The sequence below is a fragment of the Panthera uncia genome (assembly GCF_023721935.1).
Source record: "Panthera uncia isolate 11264 chromosome C1 unlocalized genomic scaffold, Puncia_PCG_1.0 HiC_scaffold_4, whole genome shotgun sequence".
In the NCBI taxonomy this organism is placed as follows: domain Eukaryota; kingdom Metazoa; phylum Chordata; class Mammalia; order Carnivora; family Felidae; genus Panthera; species Panthera uncia.
In genome coordinates this window covers 28,725,650-28,746,682 of record NW_026057585.1, presented here as the reverse complement: position 1 = coordinate 28,746,682, position 21,033 = coordinate 28,725,650, and the positions used below count along the sequence as shown (strand labels likewise).

General features: G+C 33.1%; 1 protein-coding gene across 1 annotated transcript in view; it reads right to left on the bottom strand.

The window, feature by feature from the left end:
- The window catches only part of HFM1 (helicase for meiosis 1), a 97,544-nt gene that overhangs the window by 59,677 nt on the left and 16,834 nt on the right, over nucleotides 1-21,033 (bottom strand). The window contains exons 6-18 of the mRNA XM_049616799.1: nucleotides 16,202-16,272; nucleotides 15,605-15,737; nucleotides 14,797-14,948; nucleotides 14,135-14,212; nucleotides 13,766-13,924; nucleotides 11,088-11,288; nucleotides 10,916-11,004; nucleotides 5,727-5,770; nucleotides 5,518-5,619; nucleotides 4,969-5,114; nucleotides 3,976-4,070; nucleotides 3,205-3,338; nucleotides 2,198-2,245 (exon numbers count right to left, since the gene is read on the bottom strand). Of these exons, the coding sequence (XP_049472756.1) occupies nucleotides 2,198-2,245; nucleotides 3,205-3,338; nucleotides 3,976-4,070; nucleotides 4,969-5,114; nucleotides 5,518-5,619; nucleotides 5,727-5,770; nucleotides 10,916-11,004; nucleotides 11,088-11,288; nucleotides 13,766-13,924; nucleotides 14,135-14,212; nucleotides 14,797-14,948; nucleotides 15,605-15,737; nucleotides 16,202-16,272 (1,452 nt within the window). The remainder of the gene's footprint in view (nucleotides 1-2,197; nucleotides 2,246-3,204; nucleotides 3,339-3,975; nucleotides 4,071-4,968; nucleotides 5,115-5,517; nucleotides 5,620-5,726; nucleotides 5,771-10,915; nucleotides 11,005-11,087; nucleotides 11,289-13,765; nucleotides 13,925-14,134; nucleotides 14,213-14,796; nucleotides 14,949-15,604; nucleotides 15,738-16,201; nucleotides 16,273-21,033) is intronic.

Sequence of the window (21,033 nt, the reverse complement as noted above, 5' to 3'; positions counted from 1 at the left end):
GCAGGGAGTGAAAACACCACAACCTGCTCAATCTTAAAGAGAGTAGCCACTCACAAAAACACAGCTCTTGGAAGGCAAAATTCTTTGAGAAATACTTCAGTTTAAGCAACATTGCTTAGGCAGCTTGATAGTTTTAAGTATTTGTTTAAGTAAGGCTTTGAGGTCTTTGCTAATTTTCTTAATTTTTCACTAATAACTTTCAGTAAGTTAATCAGTCAAAGGAATGCTTATTACATTACATTCTGAGAGCACTATTCTAAGCTTTAGGTTTAAAGCAGTGAACAAGACAAGGTTCCTTCTCAAAAGAACTTACATTTTACTGAAGGAAACAATCAGTACACAGTTTAACAATAATAAGATTTCAGGTATTGGTGTGTTTAAGGAACAACAAGAGATCCAATTTAGAGACAGAATGAAGGAGGGGGAAAGTGACAAGAGATGAAATGAGAGAAACAGGCAGTGAGATATCAAGAAGGATTTGTGGGCTCTGGTGGAAAGTCTGCATTTTATTCTTAGAGTGATGAGGGAGCTATTGGAGCATACTAAGCAAATATAACAATATTTAGCAATATTTAACAATATAACAATATTGGGGCATACTGAGTAAAACATAACAAACTTAGGAAAACAAAGGATCCTTTCTAAGATTTAATGCAGATCTCCAAGGATACCAAAACATTATATTCAGTTATATAATAAACTTGGCTATTCTTTATAAGCAAACTTAGCTACCCTATAATGACCAAAGATAAGGCAAATATAAACTGTGGTTCTACTAATTTAACGAAGTTAAATTAAGGCTTAATTAAACTAAATTAAACTTAATTAAATTATAGTTGTCAAAATATAGCAAGACATTTTTTGGACTATCTCTGATTTCTTGTGTTCCTTATGATCAAAATATGTTTTAAAAAACTCCATTCAAAATTGGCCAGTAAAGGACAATACAACTATTTTATAGATCTGTTTCTCAACAGCAGCATTATGAATATATGTTATTACTTATCACCTTGTTTCAACAATATATTTATTCTTTAATTTTTTAATTTTTTTTTTGTTTTTTTTTGTTTTTTTTTGTTTTGTTTTGTTTTGTTTTTGAGAAAGAGAAAGACAGAGGGCAAATGAGGGAGGGGCAGAAAGAGGGAAACACAGAATCTGAAGCAGGTTCCAGGCTCCAGGCTCTGAGCTATCAGCACAGAGCCCGATGCGGGGCTCAAACTCATGAACTCTGAGATCATGACCTGAGCCGAAGTTGGACACTTAACTGACTCAGCCACCCAGGCACCTCAATAATATATTTATTCTTTAATCAATACAGTTTTACTGCTTCATCCTTATCTCTGCATTTTAATATGCATATGTGTATATCCAAGTAAAGAATAAATAAAAGTTGGCTAAATATTTTTAGATCTACACCAGGTGAAGGCCCAGACTAGTATTGTTGCTCTGTAGATGAATATCTATTCCTTGATCCTTTTTTTTTTTCTTAAAGTAGTCTTTGTACCCAGCATGAAGCTCTGGGGCTTGAACTCACAACTCTAAGATCAGGAGATGTATGCTCTACTGACTGAGCCAGTGAGGTACCCCAAAAATGGCTAAATATTTTTAGTGAATCTAACATTTTTTCTTCTACTGAGAGTCTCAATACAATGAAAAGGTAACAATTTCTAATCTTAATAAATGCTCAACTATCTTTTGACATCTTAAAAGAGAGATCATGAAGTATTGAGTGATTAATTAGAACGAAGCTAGGGTTTGATGGGAATATACCATTAGCACAAATTAGGATAAGAAGCCCATAATCAAGGTAGGCTTATATTTTCAATTAAAATTAAACTAGAAAAGAAAAAATGAAGAGTTGTGTATCTACAGCCAATATTTTCAAAGTCAAGGATCATTGTAAAAATAAAAACAAACCAAGTTAACATATTTTACAAAGGAAGATATTCTGATAGAATTAATTAACTAATTCAGAAAAAAAGTACATGTGCTAAACTTTATTTGCATGTGAAAAAGAAATAGTTCATTTTTTTTTTTCTGGAGGAAACAAGTTTACTTTTTAAAAATAATTTTAAATTAAATTTTAAATTAAAAATACTTTTAAAAAATAATTTACCAAAAAGTATTCTTACTTTCACTCTAACCTTTTTCATTAAACTTTGTAAAATATAATTTTTTATAAGGAAATACATCTAACCTTGTAATTTTGCTTCAATTCCATCTTTGTTCAATCCAGATGCAAAACCTATATAAGTTATGAAAATTCATAAAAAATAAAATAGAGAGGATTTAACTCACTTTATAGGCTCAGTTTACACCTGGTTAACTAGAAAAGAACAATCTAAATCTTAAATTGGGAAAAAAATAGCTTACTGAGTTAAAGCAAGGCTTAACTATCTACAGAAGATAACCACTGTTGTGAAATCCTTTCAATATCAATTGACTATCTTTTGCATATTTTATAACCATGACCAGGCATTCTGTACTTTTTTCCCTTGGAGATCTTAAAGTTTTTTGTATTGTTTTGTTTTGTTTTGTTTTGTTTTTGGGTTTTTTTTTTACTCAGGAATACATTTAATTAAAGATCTCTACTCTGAAAACCACAACATGTTGAGGAAAGAAATTACAGAAGATACAAATAAATGGAAAGGTAGGAGATCTTAAAGTTTCAAACGTGTGTGCATTAGAATAGTATAGCAGCAAGTCAGGTTTTAATTTGATATTCAGCAATTGTAAGTATTTTTACTTTATAATCTGTACCACATGAAGAACCCTCTAGAAGCAATATAACCACATGTATATTAGCTTTAGAAGCAGGATTCAAATTCCAGCAGCAAGAGCAGTACTACATACTTTGATGGGAACATAAGTTCAGACAAAATTCAGGAATTTTTTATTTTAACTTTTAAAAATAATTTTAGGCATATTTTAAATTTTTATTCGAGTTAATTTTTTTTCTAAAAGATCTATTTTTAATGGTGCTGATTTCTAACCTTATTAAAAGACCAGAAGCATAAAAGATAAAGATTTCTCACATTTGTCTACTCTTGCCTCTAAATGTATTTCTGAATGTTATTACTTTTTGCTTTTGTTACCTACTAGTGTCTGTAATCTATTCTGTGACCTAATACTATGCCTAATAGTATAAATATAGAACCATCTGGCTTGAAAAATTTACTACTTTTTCAAATCAAAGTAACAAACCATAATGAGATGGATTTTTCAAGGCTCTGATATAAAGCAAAGTTGATCGTATCCATTCCAAAGCAATATTCACATCTGTGATGGTATGCAGCACTATCTCTGCATTTAAATGTTCAATAAGATGTCTGTGTAAACTAACAGAAAAAAAAAAACAACTTTGCCTTAGTAACATGTATTTCAATGCCATAACCCTTACTTTTTTAAAACTTCAATATTTTGAATAATTCAATAATATAATTGAATAATATACTCATTGCTATATAAAAATTCATGAAAGATAACTTAATTTTCAAAATATAAGAGAAAACTTTAACAAGCGAGTTAAACTGTTAAAAATTTATAGATTTTTCTCTACTACATGCCTCTAGAAGACATTATTACTTAAAAAAGAGTGGGGAGTGAATTTTCTCCCAGAGTATTAAAATTATATACTTTACTAAAAGGTCCCAGATTGCCTATCTATTATTAAACAAATTTTAAAGATGTAAAAAGATGTGAAAATTATAGTCTTCTCTTATTACTAGTTTGGCCTTTTATAACAAGGATACATGCTACCACATGCTAAGAAACTACTGGATGAAAATATTATGTTGTCTTTTTTTTTTTTTTTTTACTACTAAGTTTCTTAAAAGGATACAAACTTTCCACTTAGATTATTGAAAAATTTCAAGAAAATAGCCTTAGAAAATCTCCTAATCAAATTTCCTTTTATATGTGAAAAGTAAAAATATAGGCTATATTAACATCTTTTTAGAATATTTTCTGTATTACCTGCTTTCTACAGTGTCACTACAAGCTAACATCTGAATATACTTCTCTTTTGTACTTAACCGAGTCATAATAACTGCAGTAGCTGTAGTGTCAAACTGGAAAAAAGCACACACACACACACAGACACAGAGAAATGTAGTAAAAAAGAGTACATGTTGGTACCAGTCCTCTTTAATAACTCATGAATTTCATTTTATATTAAACAGTCTCTGTCTTAAACAATAGGTCAAAAGGGCATTAAAAATGCTTCTGAATTTGAATGTTCACTGAAAGTGTAATTTAAAACCTTCCAAGAGTATAGATGCAAAACTATCACTTGGTTTCAATGTAATATAATTTTGGCAATGGTAAAATCAAAACAAACTTAGGCAACTGGATAAAAGTTATAAGATTTGGTGTACTTTACATATAATCTAATTGATCCTATAAAAATCATGGATTTGGATAACATAGTATTTTGACATTCTTTGAAAAATTATTTTTCCTACATGTTCCCTTACTACCCATACGAATGACTTCTATAAGTATTTGTTAGAGTAGGACATGTTTTGTAATATATATGGGCCAATTTTTAATTGTCACAATACCTGGGGACCACTATTGGCATTTTGTGCTAAGACTCAGGGATACTACACATTTTGCAAGTTATGACAGTCCTACACAATGAAACACTGTCCCATCTAAAATGCAAATAGCATCCCCATTCAACAAAAAATAAAACAAAAACCCTCAAAACCAAAAAAAGCATTAACAGCATACACACATTCATAAATCCAACTATCAGCCAATGGAAACTCAGAGGGAGTAGAGCAGTATGTGTCCTTTGGTAAGACTTGTTTTACTTCTATTAAAGTAGATTTTCCATTACATTTATTTTTAAACTTAATCTAAATAGGAAATGTTAATCTCCTGTTTAACAAAAAGTACACAAAAAGAGTTTTTGCTTTTTACCTCGTTTTAAAACAAGTTACCAAAATAAACATTGTCACTTACTTGAGGTCGACCCGCTCTACCAATCATCTGTAGAATATCTGTTTCACTGTATTCTTCAAACATTCCTCCAGCATAATGCATTGTAGATTTTATAACTACTAGGTGAGCAGGCAAATTTACTCCCATAGCTAAAGTACTGGTAGTAACTGCATCGGATTAAGAAATAGTATTTTCAAGCTTTATAACTTTATTGCTTCAGGTAGATATCTTCTTATAAAATATATATTCTTATAAATGTAATAAAAACTCATACATAGGGAATTTATGAAGAACAAAGAGGAAAAGAACACTACAATGCAAAATAATGACACTTTTAAAAACTATTAAATTCTTATTTTTGAAGTAGCACTGTGTTCAGTAACATGATAACTAAAACTGCCAAAAAGTTTACTGTAGCATGTGTATGCACAGGTAGTTACATAATTTTAGAATCTTGGAAGAAAAGCAGAAATAAGTCAGAATGATTAGGCTTTTTCTTTTTTTTTTTTTCTCTTAATAAATAGTTTTCCAAAATATCTTATAATAGCCACAAGAATTTGTTTTACTTACAAAGAACTGGTAGATCTCCAACAGTGAAAGCTCCTTCAACTACTTTTCTATCTGACGGCTCCATACCAGCATGATGATAAGCAACACCATAGATTAAGATATCTTTAACAGAAATATATAATCTGTTATACACTGTTAATATTGCATCAATAATTGATTCCTTTTATCTATAGCTGAAAATGCAGTTCAAAAATAATCTCTAAACCTACCTCTCAGTTTTGAATCTCTTAAGGAATATGCACATTTCTGTAACCTATTTTAAAAAATCATAAAATTATTAAGTTATTCACTAATATAAAAACTCTTAGTTTATTAATTATTGTGAAAGTACAGATATCAAAACAGTTTCACAATATCATTGTTTGAAATCATCTTTAAGAAGTAGAGAATATCTAAATGTTTGTTTATTTGTTTGTTTATTTATGAAAGGGGGGTAAGGGCAGACAGAGAGGGAGACAGAGAATCCCAAGCAGGCTCTGCACTGTCAGTGAAGAGCCCAACAGAGGGCTCAATCCTACAAACTGCGAGATCATGATCTGAGCCCAAATCAAGAGTCAGATGCTTAACCAACTAAGCCACCCGGGGGCCCCAAGAAGTAAAGAATATCTAACTTTGATACTCAGACATCCCTAAATTCACAACTCAGCAAAACAAAACAAAAATCAAAAAACAATTTAAAAATGAGCAAAGGACCTAAAAGGACATTTTTCCAGAAAAGACACAAATGGCCAACAATACATGAAAAGGTGCTGAACATTATTAAACATCAGGGATAAATACAAATCAAAACTATAATGAGATGTCACCTGTTAGAATGGCTAGTATCAAAATGACAGGAGACAACAAATGTAGAGGATCTAGAGAAAAGAGAGCCCTTTCACACTGTTGGTGAGAATAGTAAACTAGTATGGCCACTATGGAAAATAGTATGAAGATTCCTCAAAAAAAATAAAAATAGAACTACTAAATCATCCAGAAATTCTATATCTGAATTATATCCAAAGGAAACATCAGTATCTCAAAGAGATATCTGTATTCCTATGTTCACTGCAACATTATTCACAATAACCAAGGCAGCCAAACAAGAGTCTCAGACAAATGAATGGACAGAGAACATTTGACATACACACACACACACACACACACACACACAGGAATATTATTCAGCCTTAAAAAAGAAGGAAATTCTGCCTTTTTTGACAACATGGATGAAACTAGAGGGTATAGTCCTAAGTGAAATTAGCCAAAAAAAAGAAAGACAAGTACTGCATAGTGTCACTTCCATGTGAAATCTTAAAAGAAAGAAAGGAAGGAAGGAAGGAAGGAAGAAAAGAAAGAAAGAAAGAAAGAAAGAAAGAAAGAAAGAAAGAAAAAGAAAGGAACTCAGAAACAGAGTAGAAAAGTGGTTGCCAGAGGTTGAAGCTGGGGGAAACAGGAAGAGGTTGCCAAAAGGGTACAAATTACACGCGCGTGCGCACACACACACACAAAGAAGTCCCTATTTTATCAGCTGTAACACTGAAGCTCATTTTAAAACAGGAATTTGGAAACCTCACTTTCCACCAGAAAAAAACATAAATGGTGATTATTACATTCATGGGTCAGAATATAAGTCTATTCCCATAATTTGCCTGAAAAATATTCACAGGAAGTAACAATTTTTAAATCTCTACTATATTACTAGTAAGCCAAAAAAGATAAAAATAAGAAATAGTTGTTTATAGTCTTCTGAGATATGAAAGAAAGAAAACTAGGTTAAATCAACAGAAGAGGAAGTTAAGAGAGTTTCTTGACAATCTGAAAAGGAATTCTGGGTACTTTAGAAGATTTTGGAGGTTGGTGGGCTTGGTTCTTATTTATGTCTAAGAACCACCAAATTTGTGTTTTTCCATTTCACTGTTGCAGATAATGACACTAGCACACATTATTTCTAATATAACATTCACAATTTTTTTAAGGATTCATAATGTAATGAAGAGAAGGTAAGAGGAAAAGACATGTTGGTATTAAGCACAAACTCTGTGCTATACACTGTTAAGTGTCTTAGAAATGTTGCTTTATTTAATTCTCACAATAACATAGTGATACAGATAGTCGATTCCCATATTAAGAAATTGAAACTGATTAAGAAATTGAAATAGAGAGGTGTGCCCAATGATACACTGCCAGTAAAGTGGCAACACTGCAATCCAAATCATGGTCACTAAGTTCATGCTGTTTCTAACACTACCATTTCATTCCTGAAAAAAACAGGAATAAAAAAGGGGGCTAAAGAAAAAAAAAAAAAAAAGGAGAGACAAAGAGTGAAGACAGCAGGGAATTAAAAGAGCAATTTTTCTTGAGTTACTTGGTAAGAGTGGGAAATGAGAAAAGGAGAAGTATGATACATGCTTCTGTTTAAGAAAATGATTATCTGAAACAAAATTAGCTACTTTGTGTGCAGCAGACAACAGAGGAATAGGGAGAGGATGGAATGGAAATTAGTTTTAAGGATGTTTAAAGGTTAACTATTTTAGTTCCTTACTCCTATAAACAGGCTCAGGTCCAAAATGCTAATTATTAAGTATTCATTTTGGGAGGCTATATAGTCATTCCGTATTAATGATGCCACCACTACACAAAAAATTCTGTAAGTTTTTAAAAATTTCCTTCAGAGTTAGTTTTAGATCAAGAAAATAAGCTTCACTGCTTGACAGCCACATGTGTTTCTCACTAAAAGTCACATGACCCAACTTGATCAACTAGTTTATTCACCCAAGTAGTTTTCAAATTAGTCATTGATGGGGCGCCTGGGTGGCTCAGTCGGTTCGGCAGCCAACTTCGGTTCAGGTCATGATCTCGAGGTCCATGAGTTCGAGCCCCGCGTCGGGCTCTGTGCTGACAGCTCAGAGCCTGGAGCCTGTTTCAGATTCTGTGTCTCCCTCTCTCTGACCCTCCCCCGTTCACGTTCTGTCTCTCTCTGTCTCAAAAATAAATAAACGTTAAAAAAAAAAAATTAGTCATTGCTACTTAGAGTCTTTTTATACCTACTTTTTTTTTTTTTAAACCCAGTTTACATTTATTCTATTACTAGTTTTATAATGACCTGGTCAATCAGTTTTTGAAACACCATCTTTGCTGAAAACATTTAGAAAATTAATAATCAAGAATGTTATAAAGCCAAGTGCTGCTGGTTTGAAAACTATCAATTGTGATTCGATCATAGAAAAGGTTTGTGCTAGCAAAATGACCTGATGGATGCATACAGTCTCCCAATATGCTTGATCATGGCACATAAATAGCCAAGGAGTTTTCTTGATTAGAACCAAAGGCTCAGACTAGTTGATTAAAATAAAAACTTAAAAAAAAAAAAAAAAAAAAAAAGCTCAGGAAACATTCTCATTATGAAAATACTACCAATTAACTTCCTGAAGTTAATTAAGAAATTTCAAAATACAGAAATATTTTGTTATTTGGATGTATGCTACAACAGAAAAAGTATTTGGGGTGCCTGGGTGGCTCAGTTGGCTAAGCATCTAACTCTTGATTTTGGCTGAGGTCATGATTTCACAGTTCGTGAGTTCGAACCCCATTTTGGGCTCTGTGCTGACAGTGCAGAACCTGCTTAAGATTCTCTTTCCCTTTCTCTCTGCTCCCCCAATGTTCTCGTTCTCTCGTTCTCTCTCTCTCTCTCTCTCTCTCTGTCTCTCAAAAATAAATAAGTAAACAGGGGCACAAGGGTGGCTCAGTGGGTTAAGCATCTTACTTTGGCTCAGGTCATGATCTCACGGTCTGTGAGCTCGGGCCCCACATCAGGCTCTGTGCTGACAGCTCAGAGCCTGGAGGCTGTTTTGGATTCTGTATCTCCCTCTTTCTCTGCCCCTCCCGCACTCACACTCTGCCTCTGTTTCTCTCTCAAAATAAATAAACATTTAAAAAAATTTTTAGGGGCGCCTGGGTGGCGCAGTCGGTTAAGCGTCCGACTTCAGCCAGGTCACGATCTCGCGGTCCGTGAGTTCGAGCCCCGCGTCAGGCTCTGGACTGATGGCTCGGAGCCTGGAGCCTGTTTCCGATTCTGTGTCTCCCTCTCTCTCTGCCCCTCCCCCATTCATGCTCTGTCTCTCTCTGTCCCAAAAATAAATAAAAAATGTTGAAAAAAAAAAAAAAAAAAAAAAATTAAAAAAATTTTTAAATAAATATGTAAAAACAGAAGCAAAAGTATTTAATAAAAAGCTAAAGAAAACACAGTACAAAATAGGTCATAGCTGGGGATGTTAGACAGACTTAGAAACCTTAGTAACAGAATCTGGGGATTGATGGACAAAAAGAAGTCTTGTATAAGTTGTTAGAATGTGAGCGGTTAAAGGCAAATTGAGGTAAGCATCAGTCTCTTTCCCTGGTCTACACCAACTCAAAATGGCATTCCATTCCTTTTCGTTCAATGTATCTAAAATAATTCTATTTTATGATTCTTTCTCTCAAACCAACTCCCCCTCCAGTGTTTCCCAGCTGAATTATATAGCACTCCCTGGTTGCTCATTGCAGAAACCTAACACTAACACCTCCCTCACCTTCCTCCACATAGGTTATCGATTACCAAGTCCTGTTGATTTTTACTTCTAAATATATGTTAAATATATAATTTTACCTCCATCAACACTGCCACCTCCTTAGTTCAAATCACTATTAGTTTCTAATAGTTTGAGATGCCCATAGATATGTAATTGGAGATGTCAGTTAGGCATGGAGTATAGACCTGGAACTCAGAATGGAGATCTGGGTTGGAGCTATAAATTCACAGACATATATAAATATGAGCGTATGTATATTCTTTGAACCATGTGATGGATACAAATACTCAGAAGTATGGAATTCGAAAGAATGAACCTTGGACAGAACCTCTAGAATGTCAACATTTAAGAGCTGAATAGAAGAGGTGAAAAGAGGGCTGAGAATGAGCAGCCGGCAAAATAGGAAGAAATCTGATAGAGGATGATCTTGAAAGCACAGAGTCCAGAGTTTTTAAATACAGTGGGAGGGACCAAATGTTTTAGAGGCTCCTGAGAGATCAACAGCAAAATTAGCTTTAGTGAAAGATTACAACAGATGCTGAATTGAAAATGGGCAAAAAAAAAAAAAAAAAAAAAAAAAAAAAAAAAAAAAAAAAAATGAGGACAGCAATATGAATAATTTTTCAAGAAACTTGGCTACGAAATAAAGAAGACAAGATCATAGTGTCACTAAGATTCAGTCTCTCAATCTTCCAAATTACTATTATCCTTGTTTTATAGACAAGGAAACTGATGCTTAGAGAGGTTGAGTAACTTCAAAAGGTTAAGGAATGAACCCAGATTTCTCATCTCATCAAGGTAATCCCTAAAAGTCTTTCTACCTCCAATAAAAAAAAGAAAAAAAATACCTCTGCTTCTGTTCCACAGCCATAATAAACTTAGCATCTTTCACAAGAACCAAAGCAGCCTGTTGCACACCTTTCCTTGTTGCACAAAACTGAAAATAAATGCATAATTCTTGGATTAATCATATTAAAAACTGAATACTACACTCAAAAATATGCAACTAACAATCCATACCACAAGTGTGGGTTTCTGATCAGAGTATGTTTGTATAACATTGGCAATTTTGTAGTTGAGGGTTAAATCAAACTTAAATTCAGTTTGGTTACTACTGCAGGGAAATCCAAGGACCACTTTCCGAAGTTTCACCGGCCGATGTTTCTCATCCACTTTCAGACATACAGCAGGTCTTTCACCATTTGAAAGCCATTCTGCAATCTTTAAATAACAGAAATATACATTAAAAGTTTTGTCTAGTGAAGTTTTATGGCTAAAAATAACCAAATAACAGAACACCTTAAAGTCAAGGTATAAAAATATGTAATCAAGTAGTCTTTTTCAGTATTACATATTCCATTGACACTGCTCTATTGATATATTGGTAAATATTATCAGTAGCAGTATTTTAAGATTATACCCCATTTTCACTATGATAAATTCCCAATTAATTATAATTATTTTGTTTTATTTTCCTTCCTACAAAATTGATTTCAGCAGAGAAACTGAATTTCTCACTATCATTATAACCTTCCTATTTTTCAGAACTATGCCTAGATATGGGTGACACATCTTTTGAGTTGTGCTAAGTAACAGCCAAAGAGTACCAAAGTAATGGTTGGCCTAGATTGGCAAGAGCTGACAATTTTTAAACAAAGAGTAAATAAATACTTGAGAAATGGCAATGCCAAAAGCACATTACAGGCTCAATGCTGAAGTCACTAATTTCTGGAACTATTGTGACCAGAACTCATTGTCACATAACCCGGTTAGTAATCAGACTTCATGCCCTGCTCTGAAACTGACCATTGCTTTTACAGGAAGATGGATTAATGAAATTGTAGTTGCACAGGAAGGAAATATAAAAACATTTTCAAGATTATCATGGGTGTAAATAAGATCACACAAGAATTTAATTTGAAAGGAGCAGAAGGCCAAGAGTAAAGACACTAATTTAGGAGAAAACTGAGGAAGAGGATTTGTACAAAGAGATAGAAAAGTAGCATTCACAGATGTAGCAATTATCACAAAGGGGGAAAGAATTTTAAGAATTACAGAGTACTAATATTTAATGACTGTTTACAAATCAAAAGAAAAGTTTATTATCCCAATGTGGAAAAAGGGTAAAGAACATGACCTGGCAAGTTGCAAAAAAGAACTTAAAGTAATTCATTTTTTAAAAATATTTACTTCAGTAAAAATCAAAGCAGTATAAAATTTTAAAGTAATGTACGTTTAAACAAGAAGTGTGACAACCATTTAAATGTAATAACAATAATAACTTATTATAATATCCAGTGCTAGAATAGAGAAATGGCTAATAGTGGAAGTACAAATGCCTGTACCATTTATTGAAAGCACTACGTCCTTAGAGTTTTATGTATCCTTTCACTCAGTTATCCTACACTAGAAGTTCATCCTAGAAAAATCATGTTTTCAAAGATATATTAATTTTAGCACCATTTACAATAGCAAGAATGGAAATAATCTTCTATCATTAAAGCTAGATAAATAAATTACAATAAAACGACAAAAATTGTATTAAAAAAGAATATTTAGGGATGCCTGTATGGCTCAGTCGGTTAAGCATCCAACTTTGGCTCAGGTCATGATCATGAGGTTTGTGAGTCTGAGCCCTGTATCGGGCTCTGTGCTAACAGCTCAGAGCCTGGAGCCTGCTTCAGATTGTGTCTCCCTCTCTCTCTGCTCCTCCCCTGCTCATACTCTGTCTGTTTCTCTATCTCTCTCAAAAATAAACATTAAAATTTTTTTAAAAAAGAATACTTAATAACATGGAAAAGACTGTAGGTGACTTACAAGTCACAAAAGAGCATGTACATTTTGATTCCACCTATACATCTAGAATGACAAACACTGGGTTTCTGTTGATTACATATACTTAAAATTTTTCTTTATTATTCTTGAGCATGAACAAAACAAGTTGTCAATTTAAGAACAAAAAAATGTTTAATGGTGCCAAATTAAAGATAAAGATAAAATTTTCCATTGTATTAGACAATATGGGAACAATTTGTGAAATTTCTAAGTAGTGGGAGAAAAAAGTCATACTATAGTAAGCTGAGAAGTAAATAAGAGGGAGAAATAATAATTATTTTTCAAGAAGTTTCCCTAAATATTGAGGAAAAAAATTAGGATATATATTCATTACAGCAAGTATAATATGGCATACAATTATTTCTTTACCTGTCTGTGTACCCCATTAACCATGAGATCCTCAAGTTCAGGGTCTATATGTTTTCACTTTTTTATCTATTGCTAGTGCTTACCATAATGCCGTTCACATAGAATGTGGAAAGGTGGGTAGTAATCACTTAAGCAATTATTTTATTCTCTATTGTACTTTGCTATTCAACCAGAGTCAGCTGATTAGAACAACCATAACAAGTTATTAGTCAAGTTATTATGAGGCATCTGAAACTCATAAAAACTAAGACTCTTAGATATTAGTAAACAATAGACTTATCCCAAAAATGTTTTATTAAACAAATCAACCAAATATTGATACTGCCGTATCTATGAGATACAGCCATAACTTTCTACAACATACTTTCCTACTAAACTGGTTCTGAAATTTTCAGGAAAAAAACCTTTATTTTCCTCTAAGATTAAAATGACAAAATGTTCCACCAGCACCAGTGATTAAAAAAAAAATCTGACAGACTAAAATTCTAACTTACATCCTCAGCATTTGGAATTGTTGCAGATACAGCTACAAATCTCATTGGAATAATTGTGCTGCTATTTTCTGAAGCAGGAGATAAAGACTGTACAGTTTTCATTCTGCTGACTACAACTTCAAGAGTTGGTCCACGATTTTCATCTTTTACAACATGTACCTAAGAAAGAAATCAAGAAAAAATGATTGGCTATAAAATTAAAAAAATCCTTAATCAATTAAAATCCTTAATATTATCACTCTTCCTTAAGAAAATAAACTTTTCCACTTAAAGGGATAAAACATATAGTTCAGTTGAAAATGTCTTGTTTCTTTCTATCCATTCTAATCATTTTACCTTTATCTCTAAAAGTGAAAATGTGTTCACTACCTCATCAATGAGAAACAGTCTAACCAGCTGGACCAAAGAGTTGTCTCTCCATTTTCTAGTCATGCTATCCCATTTTTCCTAGAGAAAAAATGCAAGTGGCTTAACATGATAAAGAGTTATAATAAATATTATTAAGATATCAATAAAAAATTTTAACATGATACAAATCATGGGCAATATTTTAGTTCAAACTTTTAGTTCTTAAAAGTATCCTGAAAAAAATGTAAAGATTAAAAACACTTTAAAGGATTTTGATAGTCTTACAAGTGCTTAAAAAACTAAACCCCCATTTATTTTTAAGTTTAACCAAAAATATTCAAAATTCTAGTCTAATTGCCTTTTTAAGCCCTCCCAAGTTCTTCCCTCTGCAATACATAATATTTGGATAAAAGAAAGCAAGCAAAAAGTATCATTACAAATTATCCTAAATAACAAATTGTTTATTCATATCTTTTTCTTATTTTTCCCATTTGGTAATTTGTCCTTTACTGCTGATTAGTAAGTATTCTTTATATAACCTGAACACTAGTACTTTTTATGTTTGTTTGTTTTACATTGCAAATATATTCTTCTACTTTGTATTTTCTTTTAACTTTTATTCTAGGTGAAGAGAAACATATTTTCTAATAAACCAAAAAAATAAGAGTATAAATAACACCTACTGGAGTTGTCATTATAATATGGGCATGCTGAATCTCAAATAGGTCATCCATTACTGTATCTCCAGTGAGTTCTTTACAATTCAATCCTATTGATCCAAATTTTTCTTTCCAATCATCAAAACGCTGACTACACAGGGCTTTTATTGGTGCCACTACAACAATATGAGATATTTACTTTGAATGTCAGTACAGTTTTAAATTTACTTTCACAAACATTGGTTAATAAAATTAGGATAAAACTATACATCCAGGTGCTGTGTAATATTTATTAATTGAGAGTTAATAATATAAACATATTATTTAGAGATATGTAATAACCAAACTGAACTAAAAATAGAAAAAGAAGTAAGTGTTCAGGGAACTGTAACTAAGAATGAAGAGAGGTAAGGCAGGAGATTACTGGTCTTCATTACAAGCCTTTTTGTGATAATTGATTTTTTTAACCATGTACATAAATTACTTTGATGAAAAATTTTAAATACATATATACCTAAGAAAGGAGAGTAGAGGTTCCTATGGAAATTTTTAGAATTACAAAATGTTTCAATTTATTGTTCATTTTGTTGTCTAAAAATAAACTTGTAAAGGTCAAATATTCAATTCAAATATTACTTTTTATTTACAACTCTGGGAAAATGTGTGTTGAATTTAATATAACAGACAAGAGCAAATGTGATGTGTCTTCATTAAAAATGTATGGAGAACCAAATATTAATTCCTATGGCTTGAACTTGAATTTATTTCTTACTTTTGCCTTAGTGGTTTTTCATTATTATAATTAATCACTCTTAAATATATAAATACTTACTATAAACAATTTTAATGTTTGACCATGGCAATGGTACTTCCATTAACAATCTTGTTATAGCTAGTTCAAACATTACAGTTTTCCCAGAACCAGTTGGAGCACAAACCACAAAATTTCTATCTGTGTAAAGAAGCTAAAAAAAAAAAATTAATCAATCATGATATATATAGAATTTTTCATTCACACTCTCAATTTGTTAGAAAATATGTAAGAAAGACTCTCTGGAATAATAATTCAAATTATTTCTACCTCTAAGCTTATTAAAATTCTAACCTTGTTCTAGACCTACAACTCTCAAAAAAACCTATTAATAATGTATCATTTTATTTTATATGTGAAAGTAATATGTCAGACCTAGAAGAAAATAATTTCTTTTGTTTCCAGAGAAATTTTTAGAAATATAATAAATGTAAACAAACCCACCTATGAAAATCACATGCATTCATTTGGAAAACAGTTTTTGAGTTCCTGTAATGTACCAGTCACTGAGCATAGCACTAGAAACATAAAGATGAATGTTATCTAGTCCTTGCCCTTAAAGAACACACTATCTAGTAAGAAGAGGTAGATAAGTAAAAATCAGAATAAAATACTTACATCATCAAAGGCTTTGGACTGTATATAGTTAAAATATGGGAATTCTTTGAAAATACTTCTAAATTTTGACGCTTAGAATAGCATTAAGGAGTCAAATATTTCAGAATTTTAAGAATTGGTTACTTTTAATTTTAAAATTCAGTTAATTAACTGACAGTATTTAATAATGAGGCTTTAATACTTGCTATTTTAACATCATAAGAAAGGAATTAATAGGTATAGAGGGAAGGACCAACAGAGCAAGTGGCTCTTTAACTTCCTCTCCTGTCACAGATGCACCAAATACAGAGCTACACATGGAGCAATTTTGAAAAAAATTCAAAAATTATTTAAGTGACTTCTACACATTGGGTAAATGAAAATACCTATGACGAAGGTAGGAAAGGCTGAGACAACTCTTACCCTAAATCCCATCCTTGGCACAGCACCATACAATTGGGAAGGAACTCTCAAGTCCCAGCTTCTCTCTCAGGAGCAAAGATTTCAGACCACACAGCTATAGCTCCAACCTTTAAGGCTCCCACCCAAGGGATAAAATCCCCAAACACCTAACTCTATAAACCAAAAGGGCTTGCATTCATGAGTCCCATAGGACTATAGCAAACAAATAATTCTTTTTTTTTTTTTAATTGAGAGAGAGAGAGAGAGCGAGAGCGAGAGAGAGCATGAGCAGGGGAGAGGGGCAGAGGGAGAGGCGGAGAAAAAATTTCAATCAGGCTCCACACCCAGCGCAGAGCCTGACATGGGGCTCGATCTCACAAACCATGAAACTATGACCTGAACTGAAATCAAGAGTCAGATGCTTAACTGACTAAGCCACCCTGGCACCCCCACAAATAATCAATTCTTAAATGGACACAGGAACAACTTCCATTCCTCTACAGGTACACATCTAGGCTTGGTGCAGAGAAAGCAGCAAAAATGTTCATCTCTAGTTTCCACCTAGAAAGGATTTCCACTGCAGACTTTTTCAGGTCCTGGCTTCTAATTAGTTTGCACCTAGACGCCAATTACAACCCTCCCCTTTGGGACACTGATAAATTTTGGCACACCCTCAATTTCTAGAAGCCACTAAGAACAAAGACAGTAAGTTGGGCAATCAAAAAGGTCTGAAAGGCAGCTAGAAGCTTGGGTTAGGTTAATTGATGAGGCTCAGCCTGTCAAGACTGAGAGAGGCAGATATTTTATGGAGCGTGTAGAAACCGGCAGCACAGAGTTAAGTGAAGAAATGGGAATATGTTCCAAACAAAAGAACAAGATAAATCTCCAGAAACCAAACTCAATGAAATAGAGATAAGTGATTTACTCAATATTTTTAAAAAATGCATAAAGATGCTCACCAAGGTTAGGAGAGCAATGCATAAACAAAGTGAGAATATCAACAAAGTCATAGAAGATACAAAAAAGTATCAAACAGAAGTCATAAAGCTAATGAGTACAATAAGGGAACTGAAAAACTCGATAGAGGGGTTCAAATGCAGACAGATCGAACAGAAGAAAGAATCAATGAACTCAAAGATGGGGCAATGACATTAATCCAGTCAAAGGAGCAAAATGAGAAAAGAATGAAAAAAAAAAAATTAAGATAGCTTAAGGGACTTATTTTACACGGATACCAAAGCCAGGATACTACAAAAAAAGAAAATTACAGGCCAATATCCCTAATGAACATAGAGGCAGAAATCTTGTATAAAATATTAGCAAACTAAATTCAACAGCACATTAAAAGAATCATGCATCATGAACAAATGGAATTTATTTATGGGATACAAAGATGGTGCAACATCCACAAATCAATCAGCAAGATACTCCCACATTAAAAAGTTAAAGATAGGGGTGCCTGACTGCCTCAATTGGTAGAGCATGTGATTTCTGATCTCAAGGTCATGAGTTCAAGCCCCACATTGGGCATAGAGCTTAATTAAAAAAAAAAAAAAACTTAAAGATAAAAATCATATGATCATATCAATAGATGCAGAAAAAGCATTTGACAAATGCAGTATTTTTTTCATGATAAAAAACTCTCTAGAAACTAGGTAAAGAATGTACCTCAATATAATAAAGGCCATATATGACAAGCCCACAGCTAACATATTCAATGGGTAAAAAGCTGAAAGCTTTTCGTCTAAGATTAGAAACAAGACAAGGATGCCCTGTTTAACCACTTTTATTCAACATAGTAATGGCAATCCTAACCAAAGCATTTAGGCAAGAAAGATAAATGAAAGTTATCCAAATTGAAAAGGAAGAAGTAAAACAGTCTCTATTTGCAGACAATCTGATATAATATAGAGAAAACCCTAAAGACTCCATCAAAATATTATTGGAACTAATAAATTCAGTGAAGTTGCAGGATACAAAATAAATACACAAAAATCAGGTGCATTTCCTTACACTAATAACAAAATATCAGAAAGAGAAATGAAGAAAACAATCCCATTTATAATAGCATCAAAAACCAAAATACTAAGGAATAAATTTAACCAAGGGGACAAAAGATCTGTACATTGAAAACTAGAAGATGCTGATGAAAGAAAGTGAAGACACAAATTAATGGTAAGATATCTCTTCAAGGATTCAAGAATATTGCTAAATTGTAAATTGCCAAAGCAATCTATAGATTCAATGCAATTCTTATCAAAATTCCAATTGTATTTTTCAGAGAAATATAAAAAGCAATCACACAAGGAGCTACAAAAGACGCCGAACAGCCAAAGCACCCTTGAGAAAGAACAAAGCCAGAGGCATTACACTTCTTGATTTCAAACTGTATTACAGAGCTACAGTAATCAAAAACAGGATGGTATTGGCATAAAAACCAGACACCTAGATCAATGAAACAGAAGAGATAGCCTAGAAATAAATCTGTGCGTATATGGTCAATAAATTTTCAAAAAAGGAGCCAAGAACTGGGAAAAGATGATCTCTTCAATAAAGGATACTGGAAAAACTGAATATCCACATGCAAAATAATGAAACTGGACCCCTATATACAAAAATCAACTCAAAGTGGATTAACCACTTGAATGTAAGATGTGAAATTATAAAATTCCTAGAAGAAAACACAGGGAGTAAATTCCCCTACATGGGTCTTAGCAATTATTTTTCTAGATTTAAAACCACAGGCAAGGGGCACTGGGGTGGCTCAGTTGGTTTAATGTCCCACTCTTGACTTCAGTTCAGGTCATGATCCCAGGGTCTTGGGATTGAGCCCTGTGTCGGGCTCCACACTGAGCATGGAGCCTGCTTACGATTATCTCTCTCTCTCCTTCTGTCCCTCTCCCCTGCTTGCGTACTCTCTCTCTCTCTCTCAAATTAAAGAAAAAAGGCAAGGGCAAAAATGCAAAATAAACAAGTGTACTACTTCAAACTAAAAAGCTTCTGTAGAGCAATTTAAAAATGAGCAAAGGACCTGAATAGATATTTTTCCAAAGAAGACACAAATGGCCAACAATACATGAAAAAGATTTCAACATCACTAATCATCAAGGAAATGCAAATTAAAACAACAATGAGATATCCAAAGCAAGCTCCAGGCTCTGAGCTGTCAGCACAGAGCCCAACATGGGGCTCAAACTCACGAACTATGAGACCATGACCTGAGCCAAAGTTGGACGCTTAACCGACTGGGCCACCCAGGTGCCCCCAAATTTCACTTTTTAATGTTGACTGTGTTTCATTACCTTATGTGGGTTTCTGGTCACCTAACCCCGAATCCCTTTGTTATCAACAATTTGGTTGTACTAAGTGGTGGATTTAAATGCAATTAATCAGCATACTGGCTGAATAAGAACTTACACTGTACTTCCCCTGTAAGAAAGCTCAAAAATATTAGTAGATATGGAGAATAGACTGTCCCCTCTCCAAGGTGAGCCTGTTGTCAGTTTGGAAGATACTTGTATTTACATGGTATTCTTCCCAATCTGAGTCACATCTATCAACTACATCTATTAAACACTATATGCAAAATACATTACTAGATTTAGAAAGCTGGGGGAAGCTATAAAGAAGAAAGTGAGTTCCTACAATGGAGGCTGTTATAATCTATTAAGAGACATAAAATAGATAATATATCTAAAAATACAAATACATTATTATTTAAGCAATTATATTTTTATGAAGATCTATAAAAATTGATGGATTGTAGTAAGTGATCTTGTTGAAAAGTTAAATCAGAACGTATTACTTCTCTGCTCAAATTCCCTGCTTTCTCTTAAAGCATATGGCTACAAGGCCCTACATGATCTTGCCTCTCCTCTCCATCTTTGTGATTCTGACCTCATATCCTACTACTCTTGCATCTGACTAATCTCCTCTAGCTATATTGGACTCTTTTTTGTTCTTCAAAAACAACAGAACTTTAGCTGTGCTAATATAGCATGAAAGTCTTTAAAACTCTTCAAAAGTGTCATATCATGGCAAATTCTAGGGATAAGAAGACTTTCCTATCATACAGCTAATGAAACTAACTTTAACTATTTAAAGCTAACCTATTTCCTATGTTCCAACCATATTTAGATCACCAGGGAGAAGAAAGTATAGCAGGATTGAGACATCATGCTGAACAGAAGCACTAAAGGCTAGCTATATCTGAAGTTATGATATCATCATGTATACCCTTTATTGTTCCTTCCCCTCATTCTAACTTAGTTCAGTTATCTGCATTGGAGGCAAAATTTCATGATGAGTCAGGAAAATATTTTCTAACTATACTTCAGAATTGTCTCAGTCCCCTGAGTACCCAGGATTAGAATCACTCTCCTCTAGATTCCTCCAACTTAACTGCCCAATATCTGGATTTCACTTTCTGTTTTGCCACCTAGACAACAACT